Source organism: Solanum verrucosum, unplaced genomic scaffold, assembly GCF_900185275.1.
Source record: "Solanum verrucosum unplaced genomic scaffold, falcon-dt-bn FXZP01000125.1, whole genome shotgun sequence".
In the NCBI taxonomy this organism is placed as follows: domain Eukaryota; kingdom Viridiplantae; phylum Streptophyta; class Magnoliopsida; order Solanales; family Solanaceae; genus Solanum; species Solanum verrucosum.
In genome coordinates, this window is record NW_026019923.1 from 2,119,997 (window position 1) to 2,143,579 (window position 23,583).

General features: G+C 34.9%; 2 protein-coding genes across 2 annotated transcripts in view; both read right to left on the reverse strand.

Annotated features, from left to right (window-relative positions):
• LOC125823949 (uncharacterized) overlaps nucleotides 1–9,193 on the reverse strand; it is an 83,002-nt gene extending 73,809 nt beyond the window's left edge. The window contains exons 1-4 of the mRNA XM_049503298.1: nucleotides 7,308–9,193; nucleotides 6,984–7,087; nucleotides 1,038–1,193; nucleotides 159–956 (exon numbers count right to left, since the gene is read on the reverse strand). Coding sequence (XP_049359255.1) covers nucleotides 183–956; nucleotides 1,038–1,193; nucleotides 6,984–7,087; nucleotides 7,308–8,886 — 2,613 coding nt within the window. The 5' untranslated portion in view covers nucleotides 8,887–9,193 and the 3' untranslated portion in view covers nucleotides 159–182. The remainder of the gene's footprint in view (nucleotides 1–158; nucleotides 957–1,037; nucleotides 1,194–6,983; nucleotides 7,088–7,307) is intronic.
• LOC125823997 (uncharacterized) overlaps nucleotides 1–23,583 on the reverse strand; it is a 248,179-nt gene that overhangs the window by 130,381 nt on the left and 94,215 nt on the right. The gene's annotated exons all lie outside the window — the stretch shown is intronic.

Sequence of the window (23,583 nt, forward strand, 5' to 3'; positions counted from 1 at the left end):
TCAACCTGTGCCACCAAATAACATAACTAGAAGTACACTACTGGTTTCACTTTACATGTTTGGACTAGCTTGGCTTTACTTAGGTATGCCATCAAAAGAGAGAAAGTTAGTACATAGCAAAATATATTTACATGATCTTACTGGCCAGCAAAATTAACATGAAGAATGGTTTAGACAAGCGATCACTCGATTATCTTACTCTTGAAGTCTCTCAAGCTTTCTTCCAATCGAGCGATATCCCAATCAGCTAGCTCCTTCATCTCCTTCAGGACAGGAAACTCAGCTTCCATTTCATCAAGAGCATTACACTTTCCAGAACACTTATTGGCCAAACTCAATTGTTGCTTCTTGATTGCTTCTCTTTTTGTCTTTGCAGCCTTCAATCTTGCCTCCAGCTTGCTGATTTTGTTATCAAGTCTGTTGTTTCCATCTTTGAGGTTAGTATAGAGTTCTTGATCTTTTGTGAGCTCGTCGATGAGGAGCACTTGCTTGGAAACCTTCTTATAATACTCCTCTTGATCCTTCTTAGCTCTACGCAAGGTCAAGGAAAAGTGTGGAAGGTTCTCTTTAAGTTTCTCCAAGGCAAGCGCTCTCTCAGCTGATAAATCCGGTGCTCCAGCATGTACTGATAGTGCTGCGCTTAATGCTGAACAGTTTCCGGGTAGAAGCATGACTTGAGAAGGTATGAGTAGTAATCTCTTAATATCACCTTTAGCTGTGGCAAGCATTTCTGCTGACAGTTTAGACTTCAGTGTGGCGGATTTCTTGTCATCTATGGGAGAAGATCGATCAGCAGTAAAACCGAGAGGTTGAGCACATTTAATTTTTCCACTAACTCGAGCAAAGAAGCCTTCTAGATTATCAAATTTCGAAGGACAGTCAGGTGGTTGACTAATATCAGATGTCTTGCTTCTGGTATTATCTAAGGATGGGGAAACTGTGCATTCCTCAACATTCTAAAAAGAAAAAAGCTCTCAAAATTAGATGAAGTAACCAACTAACCGGACGTAACAACATAAGTAATAAGGAGAACTTACTTTGTCAGAAGTGGAGATTGGTGTAACAGCGGAAACTTGGATGTCTGCCTTAGTCCTGTCTTCATTAGCAGGAGTACAACTTGTAGGGAAGGCTGATGTAGAAGGTATGTCAGAAGTTGAGCCTGGTGACAATTTCCTCGAGTAAGTCTTCGTCTTCTGAAAAGTCAACAAACGGTAAAGTGAAGGAATCAGGCCAATCCATACCATTATAATCCCAGAGGCTTGTTTGGGGGTGGGAATTTTTACCTTGCATAATGTTGTTGGAGCTATCTGTTCAGCTGCTTCATTCAAGTTCTTTTGTTGTATGGGCTCGTCTTGCTGAGCCAAAGATTGCGATGGAATACTATCCCCTGAAAGCAATTGAGGAGGCAATACAAGACATCAAAATCAGAAAGCTATCACAAAATCTAATGCAATGGTATATGCAAAAATCACCAACAAGTCAAACACATTTTGACGGCTCCATCATTTGTTCAGCAAAATAGAACTCTTATAATTTGTTTAATCAAGAAGGTTATCATACCTTCATATTTCCTCTTCATATTCTGGCCAATTTTTCCTGCAGATTCAGAATTGCCTTTAATACTGTTGTGCTGGGGAGCAGCAAATTTTTGCCTGTCAGATGGACAGAGGGGCATGACATGCGGTGAGATCTTCCTGAGGACATCAATAGCAGTCTTGTCCCGAGTATAGATATAAGTGGACCACCAGGAACCAAAGAACTCAGTAGAGCTAGGATTAGTATCAAATGGAACAAATGAAAACTTCCTTTTTGTTTGGCAAAACCTTGACTGAGTTTCTTCAGTGTAATCTGCAGACTGGAAATCTTTTCTTCTAACTGAAAGTTTATTGGCTGATTGATGGAAGGGGACAGCCTGAGTCATACCGAACTGTCGGGCAAACTGATTTGGAGAATAATGTTCTACCCCATATTTGCACTTCAAAGATTCAACCAGAAGGATACTGTAAGGGAGGTCTCGAGCAATGAGATAACTGGCCCAAATATCTTGTAGCTCTGGCTTATTAAGTTTTTGGAAGTTAGGATAAAGTGACTTCTGAAACCACACAGGTCCAAACTTCCTAGAAGAAAACGGGGTGAATTGGCTGATAGTTCTAGATGCACATTTATGAAAAAAGCGGAAGTATTCCTCGAAAGTAGCACAGGTGGGGAAATTACAGGTATCCAAAGTAGCAGGTTGGAGTTCTGGAAAGTAAGACTGTAGCCAGAATTGCAAGATCCAGAATGGACCTCTTCCATAAATAAACTTGCTCATAATGATTTCAGTGCATCCATGATATAAATTAGACAAGAGAAAAGGTGCCAAAGCAAGCTTTCTACCCGCAGCAAGAGCGAATGCCAGTTTTGTGCATTGCTTAATCATGTTTACAGAAGAGTTACAAAACAGATGTTTACTGAGCCACGTAAACAGAAAAGATATATGTTCTTCCTTTGTCACAGCTGTTTCTGACTTTGACACATCAAGATACTTGTTGTAAGTTAAGGAATTATAATAAATTGTTCCATGATGAGGAAAATGACAAGTCGATCCAGCCATCCCAAGAATGGCACTGACTTCCTCCCCATGTGGCCTAAGTCCTGTCAAAGCAACAATATCTAGTACTGTTGGCCCCATCATGCCAAATCTGAAGTGGAACGAGTTTGTGGAGATTGACCAATAGCATAAAGCAGCATACAGAAGATTTTTGTCCATCAGGATATCATTTTTTGACAACTGAATGGCATCATATATATCAGCTGATTTCCAGACTTCCCCTTTGGCCTTCTCAACTCTATCTACCCAATCAATCCATAAGCTACAATAAGAAGGCCATGAATACTGATACTTACCTTTGAACCAACCAAGTTTCACGGAGTGTAGAAGTAGCTTCTCTCCTTCAGCCAAAGGGTAAATAGACGAGAGCTCCGTAGGAAGCATAGTCTTAAAACATGGACCTAATATAAAATTAGAGGGTGATCCAGGAATAGGAACAATTGTCTCGTCAACTATCAGCTCTTTGTTCAACTCTTGCGTTTTCTTGGCCAATTTTTCCTTTGACCGGAAAACTTCAGAGCCTAAACTTGCAACTTTATCTTTTGCCATTTCTAATACTTTTCTCAGATGGAGCAGGTTAAGAAGAAAAAGATTGTAAACCTCTCAGAGAAAAACCTGCAGACGTGAACACGTAATTTGAGTTCTTTAAACTATTAGAATTATTAACTTCTAGGCGTCAACAAGGAAACAAGGCACATGCTGAAAGCTGTTTCACCAAGATTGAATTCAATCATCTACTCACAATATGTTCTCACATTAAACAGCCTGCTACATTATATGCTCTTCAAAAAGATTCCTTATCAAGTGCTCTCGGTCTAAACAACAACAACATACCCAATGAAATCCCACAAGATGGGTCTAAGGAGGGTAGAGAGTACGCAGAACTTATCATTACTTCGTGGAGGTAGAGAGGCTGTTTTCGGAAGACCCTTGACTCGTGTACATCAATCAAATCAAGTATGAAAAGGAAAAATGACAGTATAAAATATAGCAACTACTATAGGAACAGTAACAACAACAAAATAATGCAATAATGGATACATCATAAAAATAGATGCTGGTAGAAAGCTAAAGCTAGACAGTACAAGAATAAAGCTACTACTATGACAGACACCACTAAGCCTAAACCCTTCAGAGCGCAATAGACCACTCCACCACCTATTAACCTTCTACCCTAAACTGCGACCTCCACACCCTCCTATCTAAAGTCATGTCCTCAGTAAAGTGGAAGTGTGCCTTGTTCTTTCTAATAACCTCTCCTCTGTACTTTTTCGGCCTACCGCTACCTCTCCTTGCACCCTTTATATCCAACCTCTCGCATCTCCTCACTGGAGCATCTTAATCTCAGCAGCAAATAAATGGATATCATCATTTTATTTGTTTGGTCAAACCAAACAAATATGAACTAAATCTACCATTCAGTTCTCCCTTCCCTTCCCTTCCCTCCTCCTTTTCCTTTTCCGCGATAAAAGTGGTGTCTTTGGTCAGTTGGGGCATACCTCGATAATTCTATACACTCCCTCCAACCAACACAGATACATGTGACTCGGACCATTAAGGCACCTACTTTTTTTTTACTTTGTCGTAGGAGCTTCCACTTTTTTGCCCCTTTAGTTGCTTGAACCCACAACCATGAGGATGAAGATGGAGGGTGTTTACCACCTGAGCAACCCCTCTTGCCCCATAAAGGGTGATAATTGATATATATCACTACAAATTGTAGAACAATACAATTTTCATGGAAGTTCAAGAAAACCATAGTTATAATGCCAAGTTCACAAAAAAAAAATTACATCTTGAATAAACAATATACATTACTTCAACTTAAATACAAAACTTTTAGTATATATAAAACTAAAAGGCACGTATTACAACTTTTTTGAATTTTATATTAAACTATCAATTATGCGAGTTTCTTGCCTAAAACTATCACCAAATATTTATCAAAACACACCTCAACTATCTTTATCATTTGTTCACCTTTCCTACCTAAAATATCTATCATTATTCAAATACGAAAAGTGAACCATTGACAGTTGAAGCGTGATTCTATAACCATTCCATAATAATTTTATAGGAAATTCACACAACTGATAATTTAGGAGTGTTTTACCTATTTTAACTCTAAAACTAATGGATTACTATTGAAGAAAAAAAAAGTTACCTCATGGCTGAAATTGCTTGTTCTTGACAAGGAGAGAGCTTCCTTTTTTCTGAGTGTTTAACTTGTATTTAAAAGTTGTCCAAAGACTGTTTAACTTATTTCAAATAAATAGAGAGAAAGTGAGGCTCTTAGAAACCTGTAACCACTGTCAAATCATAGCCCCCTCTGTTTTTACTTAAACTCTCTCTATTCCTAGTTATTTATCTATTTTTTACTTAATACACTTATTAAGATAATAATAATTGATATAGTGAGTTTATTATTTTATTTCTATTAATTGATAGAATTCCAAAATTAATTTATTCATTAAAGAGTTTTTACTTTTTTTCAAAAATATTAACTCTCTAAATGAATTGAGGATATCATTAATAAATAAATATTATTATTTTTTGTTTTCTCAAAAATGACAAGTAAAAAGTCAAAATTGGACAAGCGAGTATTTGCCAACGGACTAAATTTATGTGAACAATTTTGTCTTTTAGCCCTCGAAAAAAAATATGTCATATTTCCATTATTAAAAGCTCTCGTTTTGGTCAACTAGGCATGAAAGCTTTAACTCAAGGAGGGTGCTCTTGGCCCAACGAATATCTCTTTCCTGGTGTTTATCTTGTATACAATTTACGCACTAATATTAGTACCACTAGTTTCAAAAACTTTTATTTATTTCTTAAAAAACATGCCAAATCAAATAGAGTGTAATTTAAGTTGTTGTAACAGACCAGATCTCTTATTAATTTCTCTTATTATGAACAGTTATTTATAGGAGGTAATAGAAACCAGATAGAGTAGTTGATAACAGTGCCAAGACAGTAGAAGAAATACTTCACACAAAAACAAATGTAATGAAACTACACTTAGACTAGAGATCAAAGGGGGTAGCTATGTACATTTTGTAGTTTGTACTTTGTACCATGTCATCATATCAAAATTAGTGCTATTTTGAAGCATCCATGTTCCATCAACCTGTGCCACCAAATAACATAACTAGATGTACACTACTGGTTTCACTTTACATGTTTGGATTAGCTTGGCTTTACTTAGGTATGCCATCAAAAGAGAGAAAGTTAGTACATAGCAAAATATATTTACATGATCTTACTGGCCAGCAAAATTCACATGAAGAATGGTTTAGACAAGCGATCACTCGATTATCTTACTCTTGAAGTCTCTCAAGCTTTCTTCCAATCGAGCGATATCCCAATCAGCTAGCTCCTTCATCTCCTTCAGGACAGGAAACTCAGCTTCCATTTCATCAAGAGCATTACACTTTCCAGAACACTTATTGGCCAAACTCAATTGTTGCTTCTTGATTGCTTCACTTTTTGTCTTTGCAGCCTTCAATCTTGCCTCCAGCTTGCTGATTTTGTTATCAAGTCTGTTGTTTCCATCTTTGAGGTTAGTATAGAGTTCTTGATCTTTTGTGAGCTCGTCGATGAGGAGCTCTTGCTTGGAAACCTTCTTATAATACTCCTCTTGATCCTTCTTAGCTCTACGCAAGGTCAAGGAAAAGTGTGGAAGGTTCTCTTTAAGTTTCTCCAAGGCAAGCGCTCTCTCAGCTGATAAATCCGGTGCTCCAGTATGTACTGATAGTGCTGCGCTTAATGCTGAACAGTTTCCGGGTAGAAGCATGACTTGAGAAGGTATGAGTAGTAATCTCTTAATATCACCTTTAGCTGTGGCAAGCATTTCTGCTGACGGTTTAGACTTCAGTGTGGCGGATTTCTTGTCATCTATGGGAGAAGATCGATCAGCAGTAAAACCGAGAGATTGAGCACATTTAATTTTTCCACTAACTCGAGCAAAGAAGCCTTCTAGATTATCAAATTTCGAAGGACAGTCAGGTGGTTGACTAATATCAGATGTCTTGCTTCTGGTATTATCTAAGGATGGGGAAACTGTGCATTCCTCAACATTCTAAAAAGAAAAAAGTTCTCAAAATTAGATGAAGTACCAACTAACCGGACGTAACAACACAAGTAATAAGGAGAACTTACTTTGTCAGAAGCGGAGATTGGTGTAACAGTGGAAACTTGGATGTCTGCCTCAGTCCTGTCTTCATTAGCAGGAGTACAACTTGTAGGGAAGGCTGATGTAGAAGGTATGGCAGAAGTTGTGCCTGGTGAAAATTTCCTCGAGTAAGTCTTCGTCTTCTGAAAAGTAAAGTGAAGGAATCAAGCCAATATATCTCATTATAATCCCAGAGGCTTGTTTGGGGATGGGAATTTTTACCTTGCATAATGTTGTTGTAGCTATATTTTCAGCTGCCTCATTCAAGTTCTTTTGTTGTATGGGCTCGTCTTGCTGAGCCAAAGATTGCGATGGAATATTATCCCCTGAAAGCAATTAAGGAGGCAATACAAGACACCAAAATCAGAATCAGAAATCAAACTGAGAAAAGGGCAAGAATGAGATATAACATTGAAAGCTATCACAAAATCTAATGTAATGATATATGCAACAATCACCAACAATTCAAATGCATTTTGACGGCTCTATCATTTGTTCAGAAAAATAGAAATCTTATAATTTGTTTCATCAAGAAGGTTATCATACCTTCATATTTCCTCTTCATATTCTGGCCAATTTTTCCTGCAGATTCGGAATTGCCTTTAATACCATTGTACTGAGGAGCAGCAATTTTTTGTCTGTCAGATGAACAGAGGGGCATGACATGAGGTGAGATCTTTCGGAGGATATCAACAGCAGTCTTGTCCCGAGTATGGATGTAAGTGGACCACCAGGAATCAAAGAACTCAGTAGAGCTAGGATTAGTATCAAATGGAACTAATGAAAACTTCCTTTTCAATTGGCAAAACCTTGATTCAGTTTCTTCAGTGTAATCTGCAGATTGGAAATCTTTTCTTCTAATCGGAAGTTTATTGGCCGATTGGTGGAAGGGGACAGCCTGAGTCATACCAAACTGTCGGGCAAACTGATTTGGAGAGTAATGTTCTACCTCATATTTGCACTTCAAAGATTCATCCAGAAGGATACTGTAAGGGAGGTCTCGAGCAATGAGATAACTGGCCCAAATATCTTGTAGCTCTGGCTTATTAAGTTTTTGGAAGTCAGGATCAAGTGATTTCTTAAACCAGACAGGTCCAAACTTCCTAGAAGAAAACAGGGTGAATTGGCTGATAGTTCTAGATGCACATTTATGAAAAAAGCGAAAGTATTCCTCGAAACTAGCATAGGTGGGGATATTACAGGTATCCAAAGTAGCAGGTTGGAATTCTGGGAAGTAAGACTGTAGCCAGAATTGCAAGATCCAGAATGGACCTCTTCCATATAGAAACTTGCCCATAATGATTTCAGTGCATCCATGATATAAATTAGACAAGAGAAAAGGTGCCAAAGCAAGCTTTCTACCCGCAGCAAGAGCGAATGCCAGTTTTGTGCATTGCTTAATCATGTTTACAGAAGAGTCACAGAACAGATGTTTACTGAGCCACGTAAACAGAAAAGATAAATGTTCTTCCTTTGTCACAGCTGTTTCTGACTTTGACACATCAAGATACTTGCTGTAACGCAAGGAATTATCATAAATTGTTCCATACTTGGGAAAATGACAAGTCGATCCAGCCATCCCAAGAATGGCACTGACTTCCTCCCCATGTGGCCTAAGTCCTGTCAAAGCAACAATATCTAGTACTGTTGGCCCCATCATACCAAATCTGAAGTGGAACGAGTTTGTGGAGATTGACCAATAGCATAAAGCAGCATACAGAAGATTTTTGTCCATCGAGATATCATTTTTTGACAACTGAATGGCATCATAGATATCAGCTGATTTCCAAACTTCCCCTTTGGCCTTCTCAACTCTATCTACCCAATCATTCCATGATCTACTATTAGAAGGCCATGAATCCAGATACTTACCTCCGAACCAATCAAGTTGCACGGAGTGTAGAAGTAGCTTCTCTCCTACAGCTAAGGGGTAAAGAGACGAGAGCTCTGGAGGAAACATTGTCTTAAAACATGGACCTAATATAAAATTAGAGGATGATCCAGGAATAGGAACAAATATCTTGTCAGGAATCAGCTCTTTGTTCAACTCTTGCATTTTCTTGGCCATTTTTTCCTTTGACTGAGAAACTTCAGCACCTAAGCTTGCAACTTTATCTTTTGCCATCTCTAGTACTTTTCTCAGATGGAGCAAGTTAAGAAGAAAAAGATTGTAAACGTCTCAGAGAAAAGCCTGCAGACGTGAACACGTAATTTGAGTTCTTTAAACTATTAGAATTATTAGCTTCTAGGCGTAAACAAGGAAACACGGAACACATATGCTGAAAGCTGTTTCACCAAGATAGAATTCAATCATCTACTCAATATATGTTCTCACATTAAACAATCTGCTACATTACATGCTTTTCAAAAAGATTCCTTATCAAGTGCTCTCGGTTTAAACAACAACAACATACCCAATGAAATCCCACAAGTCGGGTTTGGGGAGGGTAGAGTACGCAAAACTTACCACTACTTCGTGGAGGTGGAAAGGTTGTTTCCGGAAGACCCTTGACTCGAATACAACAATCAGATTAAGTATGAAAAGGAAAAAGGACAGTAGAAAATATAGCAACTTCTACTGAAACAGTAACAACAACAAAATAATGCAATAACGGAAGCATCATAAAAATAGAAGGTGGTAGAAAGCAAAAGCTAGACAGTACAAGAATAAAGCTACTACTACGACATACACCACTAAGCCTAAACCCTTCAGGAAGCAATAGAATACTCCACCACCTATTAACCTTCTACCATAATCTGCAACCTTCACACCCTCCTATCTAAGGTCATGTCCCAGTAAGCTGGAATCGTGTCATTTCTTGTCTAATAACCTCTCCCCAATACTTTTTCGGCCTACCTCTACCTCTCCTCGCACCCACTATATCCAACCTCTCGCACCACCTCACTTGGAGCATCTTAAACTCAGCAGCAGTTATTCGAATACCATCTTTTTATTTGTTTATTCAAACCAAACAAAGATGAACTAAATTTACCATTCAGTTTTCCCTTCCTTTCCCTTTCCTCCCCTTTTCCTTTCCCTGCGATAAAAGTGGTGTCTTTGGTCAGTTTGGTCATACCTCGATAATTCTACATGCTCCCTCTCACCAAGACAGATACATGTCACTCTGCTCATTAAGGTACCTAGTTTTTTTTACCAGCTAGGCCACACCAAGTTCCTTCCTACCAACACAGATACATGTAGCTCTGCCCATTAAGGCACCACCTAGGCCACACCAAGTTCCCTCCTTTCCAAGAAGAAATAACAAAAATATACCTATAAAAGTACTCCACTAAAGCATTTGGAATTTTCTATAATGAGAGAGCCATTGAACTATATAAAGCTTCCACCTTTTTTGCCCCTTTGGTTGCTCGAACCCACAACCATGAGGATCCTGATTGTTTTACCCATTTTAACTCTAAAACTAATGGATTACTATTAGAAGAAAAAAAAAAGTTACCTCATAGATGAAATTGCTTGTTCTTGACAAGGAGATGGCTCTTCTTCTTTTTTTCACGTGACTCTATATATGGGTTAATACCTTATATAATATAACATGGTTATTTAACTATCCAGTCTTTTCTCAGAAAATTCTCACATGATAATTTTTAGTGAAAATTAAAAGTTAAAAGGACTTTCTGAGATAAAAATGAATAGTTCAGTGACCATATGAGAATCTAACCCCTCTATATATTCAAAAGTTATCAAAAGACACTTTAACTTATTTCAAATAAAATACAGAGAAAGAGAGGCCTGTACCCACTGTCAAATCATAGCCCCGTGTTTTAATTTTATCTGTCACCAAACTAATAAAAAATTTATACTCCCTCGGTTTCATTTTATGTGACGTAGTTTAATTTGGTATGAAGTTTAAGAAAGAAAGAATCTCGGTTTCATTTTATATGACGTAATTTGATTCGGCACGAAATTTAAGAAAGAAATGAAGACTTTTAAAACTTGTGGATTGTGGTCTAAAATGAATAATAAAAATTTGTGTGATTATAAATCATTTCATTGAGAGCAAAATGAATATTTTAAAGTTAAATTGTTACTTAATATAAAAATGTGTATTCTTTTTGAGATAGACTAAAAGAGAAAGTAAATCACATAAATTGAGACAGATGAAATATGTTTTTTCAAATATATGTTACTTCCTTAGTTCCATTTTAGGAGGAGTTTTTTTTTTACTTGACAATATATTTTTTTTTTAAAAAAATTGTGTCTAAAATCATTCTTTAACTTTTTGTGTAACTGGGAAATGAGAATTATTTCATTAGAGATAAAAAGAAATTTTAAGGTTAAATTGTTTCTAAAAATAGTAAAGTGAAATTATTTTTTAAACGAACTAAAAAGAAAAGTATATCACACAAAACAAGACACTGAAATATATTTTATAATATGTTTATGTAATTTTTGAATATATAAATTTAATGTAAGAAAATTAAGGCTTTTATATTTTAATTTATGATCAAAATTTATAAGTTTGAATCTCAAATTTTTAATTGTACCGCTTAAATTAGAACAAAATAAGCAATAAATTGAAAATGCATACTTTATTAACTGTATTTAATTTAACAGGAATAGATGTATTTGTTGAGTTAACAATCAAAACACACTTAACTTATTAGTTCAACTAGTTTAAAAATAGATTTTTATTTTTATTTGACATACTAATAAGAATATGTATGTATGTATGTATATATTTTATTATTCTTAACATCAATTATTTATTTCACGAATTATTTTTTAGACATAGTACTAACTACCCGTTTGGCCATAGATTTCTTAAGTAATATTTGGGGGGAAATTTGGCAAATAGTGTTTGTCCATACAATCATGGGCGGAGCTACCCTTGCCCGAGGGATGTCAAGCGACACCCCTTCGTCGGAAAACTATGTTGTCTAGGTAGGCTAAATTTTGATTTTATTACTATATATATATATATATATATATATATATATATATATATATATATATATATATATATATATATTATAGTTGGCACTCTTTAAAACAAGATGAAGAGTTAGCTCAGTGGTTGAGGGGCTGCAGAATATCTCCTTAATCTTTGGTCTTGAACGTCAGGGGTTTGAACCTGGTTGGGATTTCTCATTTTTATAACGTCTTTTTTTATTAAAATTAAGACTTCAAGAAGCATCTTTTGTTTTAAAATTTTAGAAAACTTAAGCTTTTTTTTCCGCCAATTTTTGAGCGATTGACTTAAATAAAGTTGACTTTACTATTTTATTTTTTAAAAGAGTAAATGTACTTTATAGATTAAACAAATCCCTAATTTCAAAAATTAAAGGGTTTGAGGAGGAAGAGCCCCAAAAAATCATTTTTGTTCGCTACCTTCGATGTGACTCTTCGTCGGGCGTCGCCAAACGATTGTGATGATGTAATTATTTTTTGCTTTCATTAGTAAAAAATTTTTTGTTGATTTTTATGTGTACTTACTACTTTGTATTTTGACACCCCTCAATGTAAATTCTGGCTCCGCCACTGCATACAATTTGCCACTATTTGGCAAATATTTTTGGCAAGTATCCCAAATTCCCAAATACTAGTTTTTTCTAGTATTTGAGCCAAATCTCATTATTTGGGATCTTTTAAAAATTGAAATTTTACACCAAACTTTTATCTTTTACAAAAACACTCTCTATAGTAGTTGTTTGCGTTACATTACATAATTTTTTACGTGAACACCAAAGTAGTGATGAAATATGAAAGTGATGATATGGTTGTTGATGAAAATGATGAACAATCGGCTCATGGTAACAAAGTCATGTCTTTTGTCTACTTCATAATGTATGGAATGATGCATGTTGCACTTACTCCAAACTACCACATTGCTTCAGTGTCATGGACACTACTTGTAATTTGTTCAATGAAGATCCAATTGACTTGCAATACAAACTTATGGTTAGTTTTGATAGTTTTTAAAACTTATGGGTATAAATCATGTTTTTCTAAAAAAGTTAAATATGTATCCCAAATATTATGACCAAACACATAGTGAAATCTCACCCAAATTTTCACCCAAATAATATTTGTCAAGAATATTTGGAAATCTATGGCCAAACGCTAGCTAAATATCAATAAATATGAATAGTATGGTAAAATAGTCAAATTATCAAGTCTAATTATGACAAATAAAAGTGCACGAAAGAAGTACCTTTTAACGTGTTTCATATCTCAACTGTGCATTGTTCTTTTTACCTATTCAAGCTATCATTTTTTTTGTATCAAAATACACATTGATGAGTTGGTAAATATTGTTTTCTCAATCAACAACACATGTGTGTAGGCCAATTCAATATTTATATTTTCTACTAACGGATACTATATCAAGTGTATTCATTCGTTAGACGAGCATAATAAACACAAAATACCAAAATAAATAGAACTGTCAGGCATATATAAAAACAAACAACAATAAAATAGAAAATTGTACTCATTCACTTTATTTCATTTACTCTCTTCGTTTCAAAAGAATAATCCAATATATATGATAACGTAATCATAAATATATAAAGGTTTAAGTCATATGCGGCTCTTTAAAGTTGTCCGCATATTTTATTTAAACACTTCAATTATAGGTTGTGCCTATTGAACACCTCAACTGTTCAAAAGTCATTCCTATTGGACACAAAATGCTGACATGGCAAAAAACGTGTGGTTCACTCTCTTTAAGCACGTAAAGCTATCAAAATATTTGTTTTTTTTTTCCTAACATATAAAACTAAACTATTTTTTTTAAAAAAAATAATTAACAAAAATAAAGAAGAAGAAAGAGTCGTCTTCTTCCCCATCCAAATTCCTTTCCCTACAACTATTTTCAATTTCTCATCCACCATTTCCATTAGCTGTTTTACGCACGTGCTCAACCCACCCCATTTCCTGCGCCCCATTCCGGCGAATCTTCATTTATTTCGATAAGAAAAATATGAATTAATTTTTCGGATAAAAATTTGTTATTATATTTTGCAATTTTGATAAATAATTACTAATGGAAAGAAGATGAAGACAATGAGTAACAGATTTGATGCTATCAATATGAAGAAAACTGATCGGTTCTAGTATTAGCTAATTTCTAACTTTCATTATTTCACTAGCACTTGAACTATTCAATGGAGAATCCAAATTGCATCTTTACACAGAAACCATAAAGGATAAAATTGAATGAAGGAGAAGAAAGAGGTAGGGCGACGATTTGTTGGCGTCGTAGTTGCCGCCGGCACCGGTGAAGAGAAAATGGATCTCGGAGGGGTCGGGGGGTTAAATAAAAAAATAAAAACAAAAATTAGTTTTTATATTCATAAAATTATTTTTGAATTATTTAAATAGAGATTTTTAAAAATATTGAATTCAATGCCATGTGTCATCATTTTATTGGTGGGTAGGCTTTTTAGAAAAAAAAATTTAAATTTTTTTTAGTTAGTAAATAGATGTTTTTTAGAATATCATTTTTTAAATAAATTTTTGGATTCAAAAGCCACGTGTCATCATTTAATTCATCATTTTGCCATGTCACTACCATGTCACAACGAGTGTAGTACACACATCTCATATTTTTGGTTGATTGTCAAAAAAATGTCAAATAAGTATCAATTTTAAGGGGCATATGTGTTCAATAGGTACAAACGTTAGTTGAGGTGTTTAAACGAAATATACGGACAACTTTAAGGAGCTACGGATGACTTAAGTCAAATATAAATAACAAAATACATCTCATGCATACATGATGTGTATAATTAAGGCAAAAATAAAAACACAAACTTGCCGTAAAATTCCTCTATAATCGTAACATCGAAATTCATGAATAATCGGGGTAAAATTACTATTGCTACTACTGATGTCCTCTAATAAAAATTCGTCTATATGTGAATTGATTCATTAGCTTCGTAATGTGTTTTGATAAATGATTGATACTAAGTTCAAGTAAAAAATAAAAATATGATATAATTCAACTAGAAAACACACAAAAAATATTATATTCAGATGTAACTGTTTTTAATCATTATCTCTTGTTTTTTTAAAGAAAAAAACTTCTTTTCAATGTAATTATCTTCTTGGAAACCTAAAAAGAGAGTACAATGATACAAACTTAAAAAGAGAGTACAATGATACAAACCTAAAATTGGGTAACATCTCTCTAAGTGATTATTGGTAGCACTTTTGACGTTTTAATTAATTAAACATTTCAATTTTGGACCTATAATTTTAAAATTTTAATTGTTTTCAATGATACAAACTTAAATGTCAAACCGATTAGATCCACCTTTTCATAATATATAGTACATCTATCATCCTGAAATTCTGAATACGTCTTTAGAAGAAAGGAGAGGTCATGCTAACATGCATGGTAAAGTGCATGTTTTCATTCAAATTTGAGCAAATGAAGTCTCTGGAAATTAATTTTTTCTTATTTTAGCCTCTTAAGGAGTATTTCCTATAGGAAAATCCAATAGAGAAGTAGAAGGGGGAAGGAGGGAGAAAAAACAACGATCCTTATAAAGGAGGGTTTCGATGAAGGAGTATATATATATATATATATATATATATATATGGCGATAAATTTTAAATATCTATCTGTATATTTAACCCTTTTATTAGTGAACGTGAATCTAAAGGCAAAATAATTTAACATTTATTGGATAGTATTTAGACCAGAAAAAGATATAAAATTTGAAGAAAAAAAAACATGTTAAAAAAATTAGGAGAAAATATATAATTAGACATACTTCACTATTATATATACACTTATTATTTATACTTTTAAAATATTACGTATCTTACCAGTAATTAAGAGTTTCTTACTATATATTGAGAAAGATACACTAAAATAGGAAGAGAGGCTAGTGAGATAAGGAGGGAGACGAACAAGATTTTATTGTGTATCCCAGATACATGTGAATCACACTATATACATGTATATGTATATATTTGATATGATTCGCATATATCTAGGAACCCAGATACATAGGAGAGTGGCGAGCGAGATGGGAGAGACGCAAGAGAGATTCGTTATGTGTCTAGATACGTGCAAATCCACTTGGATACAAATGTAGCTAAAAAAAATTTGACCCAATGTATCCTGAGATACATGCTTCTGGACGCATCAAAATCTGATAAAAAAAAGTAATATTACAAATTAAAATATATTTAAATAATTATCTTCTAAACTAGTGGGATTTATGTAAGTTTCCCAAAGAACTAAATACTCCATGTACATATACAACGTGGGTCAATCCACAATAGAATTGGGTTGGGCCTCATTACCTCAAGGAAATTGGAGTTGGGTTGGGCTTCGTAGCCCTTCACAAATAATCACTTTACTATTGTCATATAAAAAGAAGGAGAACTCAAAATTAATCAAAAGTTAATTAATAATTGGCACGTTTCAATTCTCTTTCCCGCGTACTTAAAAAATAAAATAAAAATTAGGAGAAATTACCTAAATATACATTTTATTTTATCATAATCTCTAAAATTTCGTACCATATAAAAGAATTTCAAAAATCTCTTTTTGGATACATCACTCTCCTCTCGTTGATACATCCCTATCCCCTCTCGGATACAAGACTCTCCTCTCGCTAATACATCCCTATTCCCTCTTGGATACAAGACTCTTCTCTCCCTGATACATCCATATCCCATCTCGGATACATCCCTATCCTCTCTGACAGAGGTGTATCCAGGATTTTAAGATAATGAGTGCACTGTTATAAAAATATTGATCTATGATAAAAATTTGATCGATTCGACATTTAGGATTTTACTACTGAAAACCGTTAAAGTTTTTAAATTATAGGTCTAAAATTAATTCTTATATATATATATATATATATATATATATATATAGTAGTTACCACTTAGAGAAGTGTAACCTAATTTTAGAAAGAAAAATAAAACAAGATAAATATAAAATTCAAATTTCTAACCTCGCGGAGAGAGGTGCACCCAGTCATAATCGCATTATGTGATACTTCAAGTGTGGGTTCACACATCTATATTTTAATTATTTTTTTAAAAGGCAAAAAATATAACACCACTATATATGATCTCGGGAGGGGACCATGGGTTCACGTGAACCCGGTGACCCCCCCCTTAGATACGCCTCTGCTCTCTGATATATCTCTTCCCTCTAGGATACATCCCTTAGTTATGTATCTAGATGTCCAGTGATGTATTTGGAGGTCCAGTTATATATCCGAAAGTCCAACTGATATATCCAAAATTCATAAATTTTAAGGGATTTTTGTAATTTAAAAAAAGAGTAGGAAATAATGTAATTAGCTCTTAACATTATGTTTCAAATACAAAATAATTTCATTATCAATTAAACATTAGACATCCAACTCGCAATCACAACAATTTACTAAAGCTACGTGAAGCATGTAGTCGGATTTATTTTTTATCGAACGTTTTTGAACATCATATTTATTTAGTTAATAACTATTATTATTTGTCATAGTATAAGAGTTCCTCAGTGCAGTAAAATTGAGCCCATTTAATGGACACGTGTAAACCAGCAATCATCTTCTTATACTTCAATTCTAATTACTTTGTGACAACAACTTTCTTTATCACTTTTGGATTATACACTAAAAAAAAAAAAAAGAGCTCTAATTTTCAAGAACTAGAAATTTCAACTATGAAAATCTAGTAACTCATCAATTGGGGTAAGTTCTTTTTTTTCTCCAATTTTAATTTCCAATTTTTGTTTTACATGACTTTGTTACACAAACTATCATATTTTAATAAATAGTTGTTAATTTATTAATTAAAAATATATATGAATTGTGTTTTTTTGACATTATTATCATTAAATTTACATTATGATTTTATAGTTGATTAAGGTTTCTAAGCAAAACCCTCTTGTGAAAAAAACAAAAAAGAGCTCTGTCGTTGTGAAGAACAAGCAATTTCAGTTATGGGGTAACCCTAAAAAAGCTTCTTCTACCTCATCAATGGTAACTCAGCCCTGTAATGTACGTTGTTGATTCAAGATGTTATTATTTTATTTTTTTTGGTGAAATTCACATTGAGCTTTGCATGATTTATGTATCACCCTTTAGTATACTTCAATGGTTCTCTCATTAATGTAGTATAGGTAGCCAAATGCATAAGTTTTATTGTTGTATTCTTGCTGTTTCTCCTTTTCCTGTTGTAAAGGAGGGAACTTGATCTAAGGGTATGACCTAGTGATTAGCAAAATTAGGTGAATTAGTATGCCGAGTTACTATGCACCGATATGTACTGGATATTTGTTACCCGAGGCTTAAACAACGGGTAGAAGGGTAGTAAGTAGCCGAGAGTTGTCATACTTTTATGTGGGAAAGGTAAGGGGTCAGTTTAGTTAGTTATTAGTATTCTTATTCTTCAATTTTCACTAGTAGTCTCGTTATTTTCCTTTCAATCTTGCTTTGATTTCACTTATTTTGAGCTGAGGGTCTAGCGGAAACAATGTCTATACCCCACAAAGGTAAGGGTAAGGTCTGTGTAAATCTCAACCTCCCCAGACCCACTTGTGGGATTACCATGGGTACGTTGTTGTTGTTGTTAGTGGATAATCAACACAAGACTTCATTTGTTCCATTAATGTATTTGGGGACAGTGGAATAACCATTTAACAAAAATTAAATGGGTGAACATTCCTAAAGAAATGAGGTAACAGGGCTGAATTCATTTATCTGCTACAAAATTTCAGAATTATACAAATGTTGTAGAGCAACAGACAACAAAAGTGAACTTCTTTGGAAGCATACAATATGTTTCCCATGTTTCGTTGTTTTTCGCCTAGAAGCTAACAATTCTAATAGTTGAAAGAAGTCAAATTATGCATTTTTGTCTGCAGGTTTTTCTGTGAGGTGTTTACAATCTTTTTCTTCTTAAACTTTCTCCAGCGGAAGAAAACTAGAAATGGCAAAAGATAAAGTTGCAAGCTTACGTACTGAAGTTTCCCAGTCAAGGAAAAATTTGACCAAGAAAATGCAAAAGGTGAACAAAGAGCTGATTGTTGACAAAACATTTGTTCCTATTCCTGGATCACTATATTAGGTTCATGTTTTAAGACTACATTTCCTCCGGAGCTCTTTCCTCTTTACCCATTAGCTGAAGGAGAGAAGCTACTTCCACACTCTGTGCGACCTGATTGGTTTGGAGGCAAGTATCGGTATTCATGGCCTTCTGTAACTAAAAGATGGATTGATAGGTTGAGAAGGCCAAAGGGGAAGTCTGGGAATCAGCTGATATATATGATTCCATTCAGTTGTCAAAAAATTATGTTCTCGTGGACAAAATTCTTCTGTATGCTGCCTTGTTCTATTGGTCAATCTCCACATACTCATTCCACTTCAGATTTTGTATGATGGGGCCAACAGTACTAGATATTGTTGCCTTGACAGGACGTAGGCCCCATGGAAAGGAAGTCAGTGCCATTCTTGGTATGGGGATCGACCATATATTTCTCAATGTGTAGAGGTAGAAACGGTTGTGACAGAGAAAGAACATATATCTTTTCTGTTTACGTGGCTCAGCGATCATCTGTTTTGTGACTCATCTCTAAACATGATCAACTAATGCAAACAACTGGCGTTTGCTCTTGCTGCGGGTTGAAAGCTTGCTTTGGCACCCTTTCTCTTGTCTAATTTATATCATGGATGCACTGAAATCATTATGGACAGGTTTCTTCAGGAAAGAGGTCCATTCTGGATCTTGCAGTTCTGGCTACAGTTTACTTTCCAGAATTCCGACCTGCGACTTTGGATAAACGTAATTTACCCACCTATGGGTACCCCCCAGCTGAAGGCGTGTTGAGACCTAAATTGTTCAAGGAATACTTTCTCTTCTTTCATAAATGCTCATCTAGAACTGCCAGCCAATTCACCCCATTTTCTTCTAGAAAGTTTGGGCCTGTGTGGTTTAAGAAGTCACTTGATCCTAACTTCCAAAAACTTAATAAGCCAGAGCTACAAGACATTTGGGCCAGTTATCTCATTGCTCGAGACCTCTCTTACAGTATCCTTCTGGATGAATCTTTGAAGTGCAAATATGGGGTAGACCATTATTCTCCAAATCCGTTTGCTCGACAGTTTGATATGACTCAGGCTGTCCCCTTCCATCAATTAGCCTATAAACTTCCAATTAGAAGAAAAGATTTCCAGTCTGCAGATTACACCGAAGAAACTGAATCAAGGTTTTGCCAATTGTAAAGGAAGTTTTCATTTGTTCCATTTGATACTAATCCTAGCTCTATAGAGTTCTTTGGTTCCTGGTGGTTCACTTATATCAACACTCGGGACAAGACTGCTAACCATGTCCTCAGGAAGATCTCACTGCATGTCCTCTGTTCATCTGACAGGCAAGAAGTTGCTGCTCCCAGATCCAATGATACTAAAGGCAATTTGGCCAGAATATGAAGGTATGATATCCTTCTTGATGGAACAATTTGTAAGATTTCTATTTTGCTGGTGTATAGAACCGTCAAAATGGGTTTGGCTTGTTGGTGATTTTTGCATATTGGTTAGATTTTGTGATAGCTTTCAATGTTCTCTGATTCTTGTCCTTTTCTCAGTTTGGTTTCTGTTTCTGATTTTGATATCTTGTATTGCCTCCTTCATTGAGTGATCGCTTGCATAAACCTCTTCATGTAAATTTGTTGGCTAGTAAGAGCATGTAAATATTTTTTGCTATGCACTAACTTTCTATCTTTTGAATGGCATACCTTAGTACAGCCAAGTTAGTCCAAACATGGAAAGTGAAACCAGAAGTGTACTTCTACTTATAGTTTCTGGTTGCACAGGTTGATAGATCATGTATGCCTCAAAATAGCACTATTGATGAACCACTGGCATGGGAAAAAAATTACTTCTCATAGCCCGAAGAGGATGTGTATGCACATTTATTGTACATAAGTTATATAGGAGTGTTCGATTAATGAACAATTCTTTTGAGCCGAGGGTCTATTTATGTTGTTGGTTTTGTATTTGGCTAGTGCAAGGAAAAAATTATCCGAATTAATTAAGGAAGGTCTTTTTACCTTAAGACAAACTATTGTAAAGAGGTTTCTAAATATATGTTTTTTTTCTAACCTAAGTAGGATTCTTTAAATGATTTGTAGTATATTTATATATGTTTATAATAACTATATTGTCATCTGATTTAATTAATTTTAAAAATAAAGTGCATTCTTCTGAAGCTATTTTGACATTTGATAAATTAAAAATCCCGGTAAAAGGAAGATTAAATCTCGTCTTCAGCTCACCGAGGACTTAACCCTTGATAAGATGGTCTGGAGGTCTAGAATTAAGGTAGAAAGTTAGTAGGTGTACGTTCCCTTTCTCAGAGTATTATTATTATTCTTAATGTTTTCCTTATTTTTAGACTTCTATCACTACCGGTTGTTTCGTGAGCCTCGGTATATTATTATCTTCTTGTTGTTTCTGCTTGTTGCTTCTGCATTTTTCTTTCACTTTTCGTGCAGCCAAGGAACTATCAGAAATAACCTCTCTACCTTCTCAAAGATAGCCCTCCTCATACCCTACCAATGGGATTACACTAGGTTGTTTGTTGTTGTTCATCAACAACTCCTTGCTTGTCAATAAATTTTGTTTAGACACTGAAACTATTATTTGTTCTAATCGAGTACCTGAACAACGGATAAAATGTTCATATTGCACATTTGTACGTGTGTTCGCAAATGCCTATTAAATAGATAAGTTTAGCCACATAAAATATATCACATCCTTTAATGATATATATTAGGCTCGATCAAGAACTATAACATATTTTAAATGGTTAACAAGCACGTGAAAACACACATAAAAACATATACAAAATTTATGTCAAAAAATCTCTAATAAAAACATATATTAAGGTACTCAACCAGAACATACAAGTATTTAAATAAAATTTTGTGTGCAACTTTAAGGGGTTGTTTGGTTTGAAGACAAGTTATGTTAGGATTAGTTCTTTTGAGATTACTTTTATTGGGATATCTTGATATTATTTCTTGTTGACTGTTTGGTTTGTTATATTAAGAAAAAACATGCATTGCATAATTTTTAAGAAGTTGTTTGTATACAAAAATACCCTTTAAAAAAGGATTTGAGGGACCTCCGGAGTCTTTATGCCATTTCAATATTTTACAAATTCAAAGAGATTTGGAATAGAGTGGTGGAGAGATGTGAGAAGAGACTGTCCAGATGGAAAACAAAATATTTTTCGAGAGAGGGGAGATTAGTCTTGATCAACTTAGTCTTAGATGCCTTGCCAACTCATCTGATGTCAATTTTCCCCATTCCAGCCAAAGTTGAAGAATGAATTGATGCCATAAGGACAAATTTTTTGTGGAATGGAGATAAGGAGTATGTAAGATTTCATTTAGTTGAATGGAAGACTGTAATCCTATCTAAAAAGCATGTGGGGTTAGGAATAAAAAAATTGAGAAAACAGAACAAAAGCTTTACTTATGAAATGGCTGTTGAGATTCCCTAAAGAAGAGCAGACACTGTGGGTTAGGGTGATTCAAGCAAAATATGAGAAGGAAGATTATTTTTTTTAATTATAACCGAGAAATCCGTCTGTGACCCGCCCTTTGGACCAATCACAGCCTTCTAACGGTGGATAATGGGCCTGCCCCTCTACCCTTCTCCACTTAAATACCGGGTTTCGCTTTGCATGGTGTGGGGCTTGAACGTGCGCCTAAGCCACAAATCCTTCACCTTTTGCCACTCAAGCTAGGCCTTGGGGGCGAGAAGGAAGATTTTTGGTAGACTAAAGAAGTAATTTTTGCTTACGGTATCAGTCCGTGAAGGTTAATCAAAAACTTACGGCATATTTTCTTTGAAAGAACAAGCTTTAATGTAAACAGTGAAAGGAAGATCATGTTCTGGGAAAATGATTTGATAGGAGATGGCAGTCTCAAGCAACTTTTTCCGGATATTTTTCTACTAAATCAGCAACAAAAGTCTACTCTGCAAAAAATATGGACTCCTCAAGGGTGAAACCTGACATATAGAAGACTGATGCAAGGCCGGGAGGTGGAAAGACTGGCGGAATTTTATGGCACCTTAGATCAGTATACAGGACCAAAGGAAGGAGAAGATACTCCTGGATGGAAATGCCATAACAAAGGCTTTTTCATAGTTAGCTCTGCTTATAAGAATTTGAATAAAATGCGGTCTCGAATCAGTTTCTTACCGAGGAAGCTTATATGGAAAGTGAAAATTCCTTACAAAGTGGTAGCCTTCACTTGGATGGTAGTGAAAGAGGCTGCTCTAACGCAAGAAAACCTCATGAAGAGGGGCATACAATGTGTCCAAGATGCTATTTTTGTGAGCAAAAGGCAGAGACAATCAACCATCTGTATCTTCACTGTGAAGTGGTTAGCCAACTATGGAACCTGTTTACTAGTTTCAGAGGCATAAGGTGGACTATGCCTGAAAGGGCAGAGCAGGCTCTAGTAAGCTAGAACAATGAGATGGAGTGGTGGCATAGACAAAAACATATGGAGAATTGTCCTAATAGTGATATGGTGGACCATTTGGAAGGAGAGAAATTCAAGATGTTTTGAAAGTGAAATGAATTGTTTTATCACTTTTTGCTATTGGTATTGTTTGGAGTATATAGATGATCCTATAGCAGCTGTAGACATCTTAGGATCCTTGTAAGATGAAACAAGACCTAGAGATAGCTTTTCTTTTTTGGATTGTTGAGCCTACACCTTTGTATGTAGCTCTGTGATGTAAATTCTTGGGTGGGATCCTTGCCTTAGTGTTGAAGATTTATATACAAAATTGTTACCTTTGTCAAAAAGAG